This window comes from Schistosoma mansoni, chromosome W (assembly GCF_000237925.1).
Source record: "Schistosoma mansoni strain Puerto Rico chromosome W, complete genome".
Lineage (NCBI taxonomy): Eukaryota > Metazoa > Platyhelminthes > Trematoda > Strigeidida > Schistosomatidae > Schistosoma > Schistosoma mansoni.
In genome coordinates, this window is record NC_031502.1 from 16,695,770 (window position 1) to 16,708,586 (window position 12,817).

Consider the following 12,817-nt stretch of genomic DNA (forward strand, 5'->3'; position numbering starts at 1 on the left):
CAACCACACCTTTCAAACACAAAACCTCCCACAAACCCCTCTTTGCCTAAGTGTTTTCCCCTCCCCCCTATTTTGGGTTAACTTCATTATAGACCTATTGCTGAAAATAACACTCTTCGACTGAATTTTGGGGAATTGATCTCCTACCAGGGGGTCCACTAGGCGACTTAAAATACGCAGATGACATATTCCTGTTTGGTGAAGACGCTGACAAAATGCAGAGTCTTCTGTTAGAACTGAGTTATAATGCCAGGATGTTTGGGATGCGTTTCTCACCATCCAAATGTAAATTGTTACTCCAGGACTGGCCTGCGTCAACACCTGAACTAAAGATAGGGAGTGAAGTAGTCGAACACATCGAAAACTTCATTAACCGTGGAAGTCTGATCAGCCCTAATGAGCTGGTGTCTGACGAAATCTCTGCACAAATTCAAAAGGCTCGTTTGGCTTTTGCCAACTTACGTCACCTGTGGCGAAGACGAGATATCCGTCTATCAATTAAGGGACGAGTATACTGCGCAGCAGTTCGCGCTGTTCTACCTTACGGCTGTGAAACATGGCCATTAAGAGTAGAAGATACTCTTAATTTACTAGTATTTGACCACAGATGCCTTAGAAATATTGCTCGCATCTGCTGGGATCACCAGGTAAGTAATAGTGAGATTAGACACAGGGTATTAGGGAATAATGGTAAATCAGTTGATGAGGTCATGAATCTTCATCGACTGAGATGGTTAGGCCACGCGTTACGTATGCCTGAACACCGATTACCACGACGTGCTATGCTGACTAGTGTAGGGGATGGTTGGAAAAGAGTTAGGGGCGGCCAAACCACAACATGGCATCAGTCCTTGAAGTCACTAACCTCTAGACTAAGCCATTTTGGTAGATGCAGACTACCTGGTTGGGGTCCACATGACTATCGTAACCATTGGTTGGAGACTCTGGGTGACATGGCTCAGAATCGATCTCAGTGGCGCAGGTGTATACACTCTTTATCTTCCCTTAAACCTTGAGATTAAAATTGCTTCATAACGTTCTTTCTTCCTGTACTATATCCTTGTATACAATCTTTCTTTTATATACTACCACCACTAAATTAATTACTTCTATGAATCCGGTGTTCATCTTGTTGTGCTAATGAGGTATGGCAACTTCGACGGAAGCATATATGTGCCTGGTCCTATGTTGTAGCTGACTGACTGAAAAATAAACGATTGCCTGAGCATAGTTGCAACAAATGATCACCGTTATCCGTTCGGTGAGCCGGAATACTATATACCCATGTAAATGTTTTTGTCTTTGGTTTAAGCTACCTACTTGGGTATTAAGGTCACCTGCTACAAGTAGTATGTCTGAGCGTTTAGCTTGATGAAGAAGTTCAGAGAGCTTTCTGTGAAAGTCATCTTTTACTTCAACCGGGGTTCAGCCAATGAAAGCGTAGGCAGAAACGACGAAAAGGCAACGACGTGTGTCCCTATCCTTCCGAGTTCTTATGGAGCCGTTTAGCCAGACAGCACACAGGCGACTGCTAACGAAATCCAATCTAATAGTGCTTGTTTTGCCCTCGTATTTAGTACTATGCCTACACCTACCAGTGCACGAGAACTAACCATTTGGCCGTCAGATACATGGAGGGTGTATCTCATCGGCTCTCCGTTTTGACGAGGTGAGGTCAAGTGAATGACCATACTAGGATCCTGTATGCGTGTTTTGGAGATACAGCATACATTAATGGAACGAAATTCTAGGGTTTTAGCCATTGAGGCCGGCTAGCCGATATGACATAGTGTACGTAAGTTGAAAGCTCCAATGTGTAGTTTAGAGTGAGGTTTCAGTAGACATGAGACAGTGTTTAGCTCACTAGAATCGTTGGCTATGGTGACACTTGATGAGGAGGCGGAAAGAGGAAGTTTAATGTTAAAAGTCTATGTAGGAGGAATAATAGGAATTGAGGAGGGAGATTGATTATGAATACATTGATCTTGAATGCTGTTAGAGGTATGAGGGCGTTTGTCACTTCCCGGTTGCCCACACCGTGGAAGGTTTCTTCTAGAGGTACTTGAAAATGGAATTGGGTTAGAGTTGATCCTAGTGATCTGAGGACAGTGCCCAAGGGACAACTGCTTGAGGTCGGCCACATACGGCCTTTTTGTGAGTAATTTTCATGTTAGCTCCGTACTCGTTGGGACCTTACCGCCGGAGACGGAAATCCGTGGGATAAGGTGAGGTATGCGTTTTCGAGGTCGACCTTTTCTAACCGCACCCCTCCTTGTGGGAAGGCAGCGTCGCTGTTATGTTGGTTGTCTGAAGGAAACACCTTACTGCCGTCTCACCTCTGTACAGTCAGCAGTACGACTTCGCCTTCAGACCTTGGGTTTGCTGCGTTTAGTCTTAGCGCTCTTCAACCGACCTGTCTGACAATGCATGGTCGGACCTAGAGGAACGATTTTTCGAGCCAGTATAGCTCGATTGGTTCATCACGATAGTGAGCCCGACCACCACGTCAAGGTAGCAGCAACGATCGGGAAACCGATGCAGGTGGTTTTCGTAGGGCTCCACTCGCGAACCTTTAACCTATGTGTCCAATCCACAAGACAGTGGAGCAACGTTAGGGAATGGGTTCTCACGGAAATTCCCCCAGTAAAAAAAGCTGTCCAGCACTGGTATAGTGGCTTGAGATGTTATCAAATATCTACCAGGATAGAAGCCAGTGGAGGTCTTGCTGTAATTTTCTTTCAATTCCTTCATATAAATGAGAACTTCTTAAACTAAAGGAATTCTTTCTGGTCGTGCCTTTTTAACTGAGCTCCTATTTTTTAATTCTTACTGACTCATTTATATTATACCCATCTTCCTTTTCCATCTCTACACAATCTAATTAATCTTATGTGGCACATTTATTTTGGTGTCCCTTTTTATCACCAAGTATGTGTTTAAATATTGTGCGAAAGTAAACTGTAGTGAACTTCAGCACAAACTGGTTGATCGTCGTTATCTAGAATGGCGAGCTTAGTTATCAGGATATGCTTAGTGTACAAAAAGATTAGGTAGATCATCGAAAAGGTTCGTCAATGTTCTGATCTTTCGAAGATCATAAAAGTTTTCGCCAAGGTCAAGTTCATACAATTCGTCACGATGCGAATTGATTGATAAGGATCTCTCCATTAAGGTACTTGAATTAACCTTTCAGCGTAAACTGAGATTTTTTATCATGTTGTTGGCGGGACTAATTTTCTTAAAGAATATGTGCAATACATAATTTAGATCAAAAGTACGCTTTTGTAGTCATTCAAGTTTTACAATTATAGATGGGTTTTCAAAACTTATTGAGTTTTAATATAGTAACAGAAAGTGATAAATATTCTGGAAACTGTTTTTTTTCCATTCAATTGTTCTAAAATGTTGATAAATTTATAGGGTTTCAATCCCTCAGAAGTTAATTCTGCAACTTTCTGATACACAAGTAAAACTGGTATCAAGAATTGTCTTAATTGTCATGAGTCATTTTTTGTTTCCGGATATTTTTTTACCTCCCTTAGGTTTTAACCGATTCTTTTTATGCTGTGAGTCAAGGTGCATTGGCTTGTGAATGTCGTCTAGTCGATAATTTCATTATGGATTTGTTATCGCATATCCATGACGAGTCAGCTGCCTTAACAACTATTGCTGAGCGCAGTTTGATGCGTCAACTTGATGGTGGTTGTTCTATCCCGATTGGTGTGCGCAGTGATCTTGTTTTAAAAGGAGATTTGAACTATTATCAACTTACTCTTCATGCAAATATACTAAGTGTTGATGGTGGAAAGAGTATAGAAAGATCTGCCTCTGTTGTTTTCCCGGATAAAATGCCCATAAATGATTGTGTGGAGTCAAGCTGCAAATTAGTGCAAAAATCGGGCAGTTATGATGACGTGAGCACAAATACACCAATAATCAAAAATAAGGGGACCTCACTAACCTCTCCTACTAAGGTAAGTTGTTTACATTTCTCCTTTGCAGAAATAAACTGTTCATCCTTTTTTATTCCAGTATAAAAATTGAATTATTCATATATATATATATATATATATATACTGAAAGTCAAGCTGTTTATCATTAGCCGAAAGACTTTTTGAAGGTGATTTTCACGAATTAACATTAGGACTCAAACCAATGTATGATAGGATTTATGCAGAATATATCCGAGGTCAGCTTTTTGTAAACATAATTTGAGGCAGTATACTTAAGAACTGGAGACAGTTGTGTGTATTAGATTACTAGTCTGGTAAGATGTGCAAACCCAAAATACTACTTACGAGAAGGGAAACCAAATCGATATATGGTAAATATATGGTTAACTTTCAGTGCAGTCTCGTTACATTACTATATGCACTTTTAATTCATTTTTACTGTGACTGTGTCTAATGACAATCACTTAGTTCATAAATCCTAATCGTTGAAACTAATATATGACCTATTTACCCAAGATCCATTTTCAATTCCGTTGAAGTTATCGTCAACGTGGCTTTCATTACAAAAGCTGACTTTTATCTGCAGTTAACGAGGCAGGAAAAAAGAGTGAAAGTAGTTTCGTTCTCTGTATTGAAGTCGGAGTTATGAATGTGTTAGTGGAGTGCACGAACATATAACTTTTATTATTCTTGATTATTTCGATTATACAGATATAGATTGTGACTACGTGGTTTGGACTAGTAACTCCAAATTTTATGAGTTCTTCATGCCGTGAAGTTAGGTAAAACGTTTTTGAATGGCTCACAGTGTTTTTTTTAATTATTGTTACAATTAACTCATATTACTTCCTATTTTATGTTTCTACTTTGTCACAAGGATGAGTTAAAAGCAGCATTGGATGCAACATCTATATTTATGGGAGTTATAGTTACTCCATCATCCGAAATGTCCCGTCTCAGAATGGCTATTGCTCAAAGTTTGGGTTGCACAGTAGCAAAAAGTCTACTTCTATCCGGTGCTGATGAAATTCTTTATGAAATACGTTCCCAATCTAGTGGGTGAAATAGATTCTCATGAACAGATATTAGTTTTCTTTAAATGACAATCCTTGCATTTTGTTTTGGTTCTTTCATAATTTATGCTCTCCATATTGTTTATCTTTTGGTTTTTCATAGCAAAGTAGATTTGTCGTGTTTACATGTAAATTGTTTATTAAAGTTGCCCCATGAATTGTAAATACTAACATTGTGAAAATAAACATTTGCAATTAAAATAGATGTAGTTATTTGAGCAATCTTAATATTTTAATTGTTCTAAACATATGTTTCTCATTTTGATGCTCCAAATTACTGTTATATTATTATTAGGTGTTTAAAATGCTCCGATATAAATCCCCTTAAAACATGTTTTGCGTTTCCAAATGCACAACCTTAATTGGCTTTACAACAATTTGTCGGCCATAGACTCTAATTTATCTAAGTTTTTTTATGATTATCCTATATCTGTGACTTCCGTCCAAGTATTATCCCTGACATAAGGTGATATGATGAGTAGTAGTCAGTAGTGAGATCTATTGCTGTTTAACGCTCATACGCTAAACTAATAGCTGTATTTTTTGTGATAGTCAACAAAATAACTTATTATATTCCATATGTAAAATTAACGTTTTGTATTGTTTGTCGGGTTCTTTCTACTACATCAGTTTAAGCTTGGCAAACAGAACTTGTAGGTTTATTCCACTGTTCGATATGCCCCGTTACTTTGTTTTCAAAATGACCTATAGAAATCCTAAATATGTTACTGATTGTAAGAGTTGAGAATAATATAAAACATAACAAAGCCATTGTCCACTATTTATTTCATAATAATCGCAAACCATAAACAAATCAGTCTTTTGATTGGTGTAGATTGTTTTCATTCACTCATATCTTCAATGGAATAGTCCAGCTGGTCTTTTATTTTATTTAACTAACGTAAAAGAACTGTTTTGTTGATTAGTCACCTGAGAAACATCGTATTTTGATACCTGTACGTACACAAGTTACTCATTCCTAGGATTTTGTAATCGTGCGGTCATTTTATCACCCATCTAAACAGACATTTTTGACCATCGATTAAACTCATCATTCTGCAGTATGGTTGTTTGAATGTTCCGATCCCTCTATATAGTATGTTTGAAATTGTACTGGTTTATCTAGTTCATTGGATTCATGACCAACCTATACTCTCTTTGAAATTCATATTCATAGTGGAACTAGTATTAAATTCATTTATTGGAGAACAAACTTTAAAGTTATATGTCTTACTAAAGAGTAGGTTTTTTTAATTTTAGAAACATTGGTTCAGTCTTAAAAGTAAGTTCTTGATTGTGGATATTTTACTATATAAAGAATGATATATGGATAATCCTATCTCCTGTGATTAGAAAATTTTAAAAATTGCTAACAAAATAAATTCGTTTTATTTTATTTTCAATATTTCACGTTAACTCTTGATCTGTTTTTAGTGTCCCATCCTAAGTAAATAGCTAAATTTTACTTTTTTTACGGTTTTCGTTACCGTGATAAATAGCATATTTCTGCCTAACTATTCATCGGTCTTATTCTAGAAAAAAAGCATGTAGTATATGTCCAAACTAGTTCTGTAACCCATCTCGTAGGTATTCAAATGTGTATTGTGATACAGACAGCTCGTTACAATAAAAAGCTTATGCTTGATAAAGAACATTAATTGATGGGTAGTAGCAAGGTATAATGTGACTAAACCAAAAAGAGACATCATTCCTCAGTCATTGACTATTGTTCTGAGCCACATTAGTAAATGCAGACTACCTAGTTACAATTCACACGGTAATCGCGGCCAGTGATTGAAGACTTTGATATGGCTCAAAATTGATTATGGTGGTATAGATGCACTCACTCTAAATCCAGTATTCCTTTTTGCCTGCCTTTTAATTCTGTCTTTTCTTACCATATTCTCAGTATTGATTCTTTTTTCATTAGGATAACTACATTATTTCTACCCCCTTGCTATTCATGTTAATTTTCCCTCCTCGTGCCATAATGGTATACAAACTTAGGCCACCAAATATTTGTGCTAGGATTTACGTTGGTTATGAATTACTGATTGGATAAAAACTATTGTTAGACTTGACCAGTCACATAAAAAGCTTTCCAACATCTCTTATGATCATTACTAGCGTCTAGGTTTACTGTGTAACTGACGAATCACAGATTGTCCAAGTTGTTGAAAATGATTAATGTAACCCGTAAATTTTAACCACATATTTGATATATTACTCATTATTAGTTGTTAGTGACTGAAACGCACGGGTTACTTCTGTATTTTCATACGAACAGCCGAAAAGCGTTTAATGACTTCTGGTGTATTATTTTTTCGAGTAAATTATTTTGTTATGACTTACTCATGTCATAAATCCAATTCTTAGTCATTATGTACTCTAGTGTTGTTGACCTTCAGTGCCAAGAAAATCCTATGGTCATCACTATAAGTTTATTTAGCCCCACAGATTACCTGAATCTAAACTCCGTTTTTGGCTATCATAATTATTTTTCCCAGTTGTAGTCATAATGCGTATTTTGACACAAACTATCAACATACACGCAACTCACAAAACCTCATCACATGTACGGTATGATTTTATGTTTTTAAGCACAATAAGCGTGTTAGCTAATGGCAGATTTTCACACTGATAGAAGTCCGTAATCTTAAATAGATGCTAATATTTATGATCATTCTAGTTTATAAATATTCTCAGATACTTTTGTATGTCCTAGACCTTTAAATGTATGCATTGCTAGTTGCGTTATTTGTTCGCCCCTATTTGATTGCTTGCTTGATTGATTCGTTAGCTCTTACACATTTTATGTAGTTCATTATTTCGGACAGACTATAAACGGTTTAAGTTTTTAAACATCTCTGAAAACCTATAGTGTGAACTCAGGTAACGCTTATGACCAATACTTAAAAGGATATTAGATAAAATAGTTATTTATGGTCAAGTCTGACTGACATATGAAACTCATTGTTCTTACACTTGTATCATATCTTCACAAAATTAGTAGCACAACGTTCTTATTGCAGCAGTATGATAATGTGAATTGATTTATTTATACTAGTGTAGTCAGGAAATGGTGTACTATATTTCTAACGCTAGTAAAGTTCCATAACCTTCTATATTGACTGACAAATATATTGAATATATTTAACCTATTTCTAAGTACTTTGTTTATTATTGTTTAGTTATTTTGATTTTAATGAGTGATATGTTGGCAAGTAGTCCTGATATTTTCTAACTACACTTGTTTAGGTTGACTTTTACATGTATAGATGTCGGGGTAAATATTAAACTAAGTTGAGCTTTCTGAATGGTCCTATCTGCAGTTATTTGTATTCTTGTTGTGTAATTACTTGTAAGCTTTTGTTGAACTCATAAACTATTCTTGTGTTTTACGTTTCCCAATTTATCGTTACTTTATTACTGACCTATCACTCTGTCCTCTTCCACTTATGGCGTAGTTGTGCCCATGTAATAATTTCTTAATCCTATTGATATGTAATCAGGATTTCGCCCTATATGGGTGATTTGAACTGTATGATCAAAAGCTTTCTGTTTGTTGAGTTGTGCTCCATTCTGACTACCGGGCGAGCAAGGGTGGGAAACTGGATTTTGTACCAGTAGTCATTTAGTGTTACTTTTGGTTGTTATCTGACTGTTAGCGTGTCGCTGGTACCAGATGTACAGTCTGGGCGAGCTAATCAATGCTATAGCTTTCTGTCTTAAGGTCCGGCCTCACGGTCCCCAAGTAAACTAAACAGTCATAGGTTTATTCTCATCGACAAATTAATATACATTACTTACATGGGATTACTAATATTAGGTTGCTAAGTGTAACCAATAAGAAGCCATGGATAACCTAAATTTCGTCCAAGTTGGTGCTTATTATCAATGAGTACCTGGAAACTTCAAGGAACTAGTGTTTCTAGTGGGCTTGTAGCCCGTATCACTCAACTGCAGTTTCAGGTGTTACCACTGAGTATTCAGGCCACAACTGACCTTTCATAAGACTACAACTCAACCACCCTATATATATATATATATATATATATATATATATATATATCGTATGTATGATTGAATAAATAGTACTCGAGCCTGCTCCCGGTTGTTTAATTGCCATAGCACTGACTTCCTGTTCAATATCTGCATAACTGACCCTATACAGACTCTCTGTTGTTTTACGTAAATGGTCATAATATTTCATAGCTCATATTCATAGTGATTACTGTTATCATTATTAGTTACTTTGTCGGTTGATCATCGACTTCTCAGACTATTTTTTACGAATATTTTCTGTATGCATAAATAATTTCGGTTAAATTCTGGTTAGACATATATTGATTTATCATACTTAGTATTTATCAAAACTTACATTCAGTTATATTGTGTGTTTTTGACCACATATTTATGAACAATATAGCATAATCGCATATGGACCATCAAAAGTCCAAGAAAAAACGCAAAGCTTACTACAGAAAATGTGCTTTTGGTTCAAAAAAATCACGTCCGAATGATCCAAACGATAGTATGTCGTGCATTCCGAAAAATTTACAGCCAGGCATGACCGGTTATATACTAACTTACAATCAACAGCAACGGTTAGCACATATTGAGACTTATCGTTTGTTAAATCATACTTTAGATGAGATTTCTGTTGAAAAGGATGGAAGTGAGGCATACAAAAATAACAGTCCTGTAAATACAAATAATGAATTAGTTGGTTCTAAACCTTTTAATATGGTTAGTGATGAAAAGAATGGTGATACTGATGACTTATACTCACAGTTGCTTCGTGAAAATTGTTCAAACTATCCTGCCAATTCGAAAAACAAATTTGTTTTCTGTTCTGTAAAGACGCATGTCAGTAACTGTTCTTTTATTCTTCATCAGACTCATTTACTTAGTGCGGCAGAACTTTGCAATCGTGTATTCGAAAGACTACTGTCGACTTCCAATGCAGAGTCTCGTTATGTTCTTCGTTTGATGCCTGTTGTAGACACATGTCGGTCAGATTTACCGTCACTCGAAAATTGTGTGCTAAGAGCGTGGTCAAACTTCCTTGGTCTAGCATCATGTAAAATAAATACGAAATGTTCTAAAGTTGAGGTACCTCCAGACCAGTCAAGTGATGGCGAGAACGCAAATAATGATAACGAGTCCTTAATTATACACGTCCCAAAACAAATTGCTTGTGAATCTACATTGAATGGATCGAAGACGTTTATGATTATGTTCAAATCTCGTGGTTTCAAAGCTATTACGCGTGATGATGCTATACGCCGTACAGTGGAAGCAATCAAATCAGTTGATTCATCTTGGAATATATGCAATTCATCGCCTTCAGTTGTTGTCTCAATAACTGTTCTGTGTAAGGTGACTTGTGTCAGTTTGTTGGAAAATTTCTTCAAATATCGTAAATACAATGTAGCAGAAGTTTGCTCACCATCACCTAAATGTGATTGTACAAATAACATAAAAAATGACGAATCCAAATAAAATTTATTTTGCAATGCACTTCTCTTTTCTGTTCTATCGAGTATTAGAATTGGTACATGTTTTTCACGTTAGGATTATACGAGTGATTTTAACCTACATCAAATCATTCACTATTCTTGGCAAGGTATTCGGGTTAGTAATATAGTCCCTGTAGCACTAGATCAATTATTATGCAGTTGATTTTTTCTAGGTTGTTTTTAGAAAAACGATAGGTATTTCTTTCTGTGTGGCTACTTTTATTCAAATGGGTGGCAGGTTCACTAAATCCTGGATATCATACTAGAAGTAGTTTGGACTCACTATATATTGATTTAGTCTCCGAATTTTTGTTGGGATACTTAGTATTCTGCACAGAACTCTGGAGTTGAACACATGGTATATTTGGTAAACTTGATGAAAAACAGTATACCAGTTGCGATTCCACTCATCCCACTTTACGCGTATTGATGCACGTAGGACAACAAACTGTTCTAGCTGAGTGTCGCGAAATTCTCGATACTGATATATACCGTATCGCTGTTACATTACCTAGGATCTATGTAAAGGACTCCGAACCTCTTCTTCATCTTTCAGTATGCAAAGTACATTTTTTATATATTCGTTCAATGACTTACGGTTGTGTTGACTAGACCTGGGAGAAAATAGGGTCTTTGCTAACAGTTCTTTGTGTGTTGTTGGACCATGGGAATCGTTCATTTAAAGACAAATGGTGTCGAGTTGACGCCTGTTTTATCTGCTTCTCTGTTCAAACAAATTGGATCATAGGTAACATCAGGCATCCTTGCTATCAATAAACCAGTAACCTACTCCGTTAGACAAAGCTTGGCAAACATGAATCATGTTAGGAATATGTTGTACTTTCAATTGTGTTAAATAATGGCGACCACTGTAATGTTATGAGATATTTTGATAGGCCTCAGAGTAATTATTTCTACTTAACAGACTGGAAGCCAGCTGACTGTGAGGACCAACTACAATAGACTAAAACACCACAGGCAAAAATAATCGAATAGGTGACCTGAATTTGTCAAGGACATTGTAACTAAATTTTTGTGCTGAAATCATTTCCGGTTTCATCACCTACATAGTTGAATAATTAAGTTTCAACAATTGGACGATGTTTTCTTACTATCTTTTCAGAGATTCAGCTGTTGCTCTTCTAGAGCGACTGCCGGGCCTATGTCTTGGTAGAGGAGGCGGTCTGAGTAGGGGTCAGAAACCCCATCCCGTAGAAAACATCCTTGCTACAAAAACGCTAACCACAATCAACAGTCTAAACCATTTAAACTCTGTCCTGGAAGTTGAAGGAGTTATGGCGCCTCATGCTGAAGACCGAGACCCTTCTGAAGTCGCAAGGCTCATACCTCTTCTAGCAGCAACGGCTACAGGGGCCCCTCACTAGAAAGGATATACACTGTCGATACGTAGCGGCTTCGTTCGTGAGACTGATCGGCAGACGTGCGATTGTAAGACGAAGGCATTGGCAGAACAGGGAGTGATAGTTGATCCCCTAGTTGTCACCAAAGGTCTTTTACGTAGAATGGTATCAGGAGAAACGTTGTATTTGTTGCTTGGGTTAGCGTGCAAAACCAGAGTTGTTTGTATCCAGAATCTGAATATTGCGTTCGTAGGAGTCCAGACCATAAAACGCTTCAAACGTAGGACGGAACCACATGGAGCCAAGAAACCAGGAAAGACAATAATAACCAAGTTCGGGACCAAATGTATGCCATACGTATCTGGAGCCAGGAAACATCGGCCGAGTGCGCTGACAGGAGAGTGGGTGATCAGGCCAGCTTTCTCCAATGTTAACTGAATTCGATTGTTCCAATAGGGCGGCGATCGGAGACGTGGGCTCAGGATAAAGAAAATAGTGTAGCATGCATGTAGTATAGGAGTAGACTCCTATACCGCATCCGTTGTTGGTTGAGAGGTTAGTCGCGAAAGCGTACGGGTAGGCATACTCGGCGACCAGAATGTGAGACTGCGATCTCATTCGAGGTCCAGAATGGCGTGGTCTGTTGATCTGGAAGTGAGACTGAAGTCTCATCCGTAGATGGTGCAGGTGACATGTGCTGTTGACTGGGATGTGGGAATGAGGTTGCTGATGTATCTAGCGTGGAATACGAAGTAGGTGTAGAGATTTCGCTAGAAGGTTTGGTGAGCCCAGCATTGGGTCTCAGCTTATCAGGTAGGGTACTGTTGTAGTGCCGTGATTCGTTAATCTATAACCGTTATAATACCAAACTTAACGGTGCATGAAATCAGAAGGCAAAGAGAAGAAGC

At 37.4% G+C, this 12,817-nt stretch overlaps 2 protein-coding genes across 2 annotated transcripts in view; both read left to right on the top strand.

The window, feature by feature from the left end:
- Positions 1-5,246, top strand: part of Smp_095130 (putative porphobilinogen deaminase) — a 7,579-nt gene extending 2,333 nt beyond the window's left edge. The window contains exons 2-3 of the mRNA XM_018788774.1: positions 3,543-3,974; positions 4,831-5,246. Coding sequence (XP_018654284.1) covers positions 3,543-3,974; positions 4,831-5,016 — 618 coding nt within the window. The 3' untranslated portion in view covers positions 5,017-5,246. The remainder of the gene's footprint in view (positions 1-3,542; positions 3,975-4,830) is intronic.
- A 4,220-nt stretch (positions 5,247-9,466) lies between these two features.
- Smp_095140 (putative hypothetical protein) lies at positions 9,467-10,547 on the top strand (the record flags this gene model as incomplete). Its single annotated transcript, XM_018788776.1, has 1 exon — positions 9,467-10,547. The coding sequence occupies one exon, from the start codon at positions 9,467-9,469 to the stop codon at positions 10,529-10,531; it is 1,065 nt and encodes a 354-aa protein (XP_018654285.1). The 3' UTR covers positions 10,532-10,547.
- Between the last annotated feature and the right edge of the window lie 2,270 nt (positions 10,548-12,817).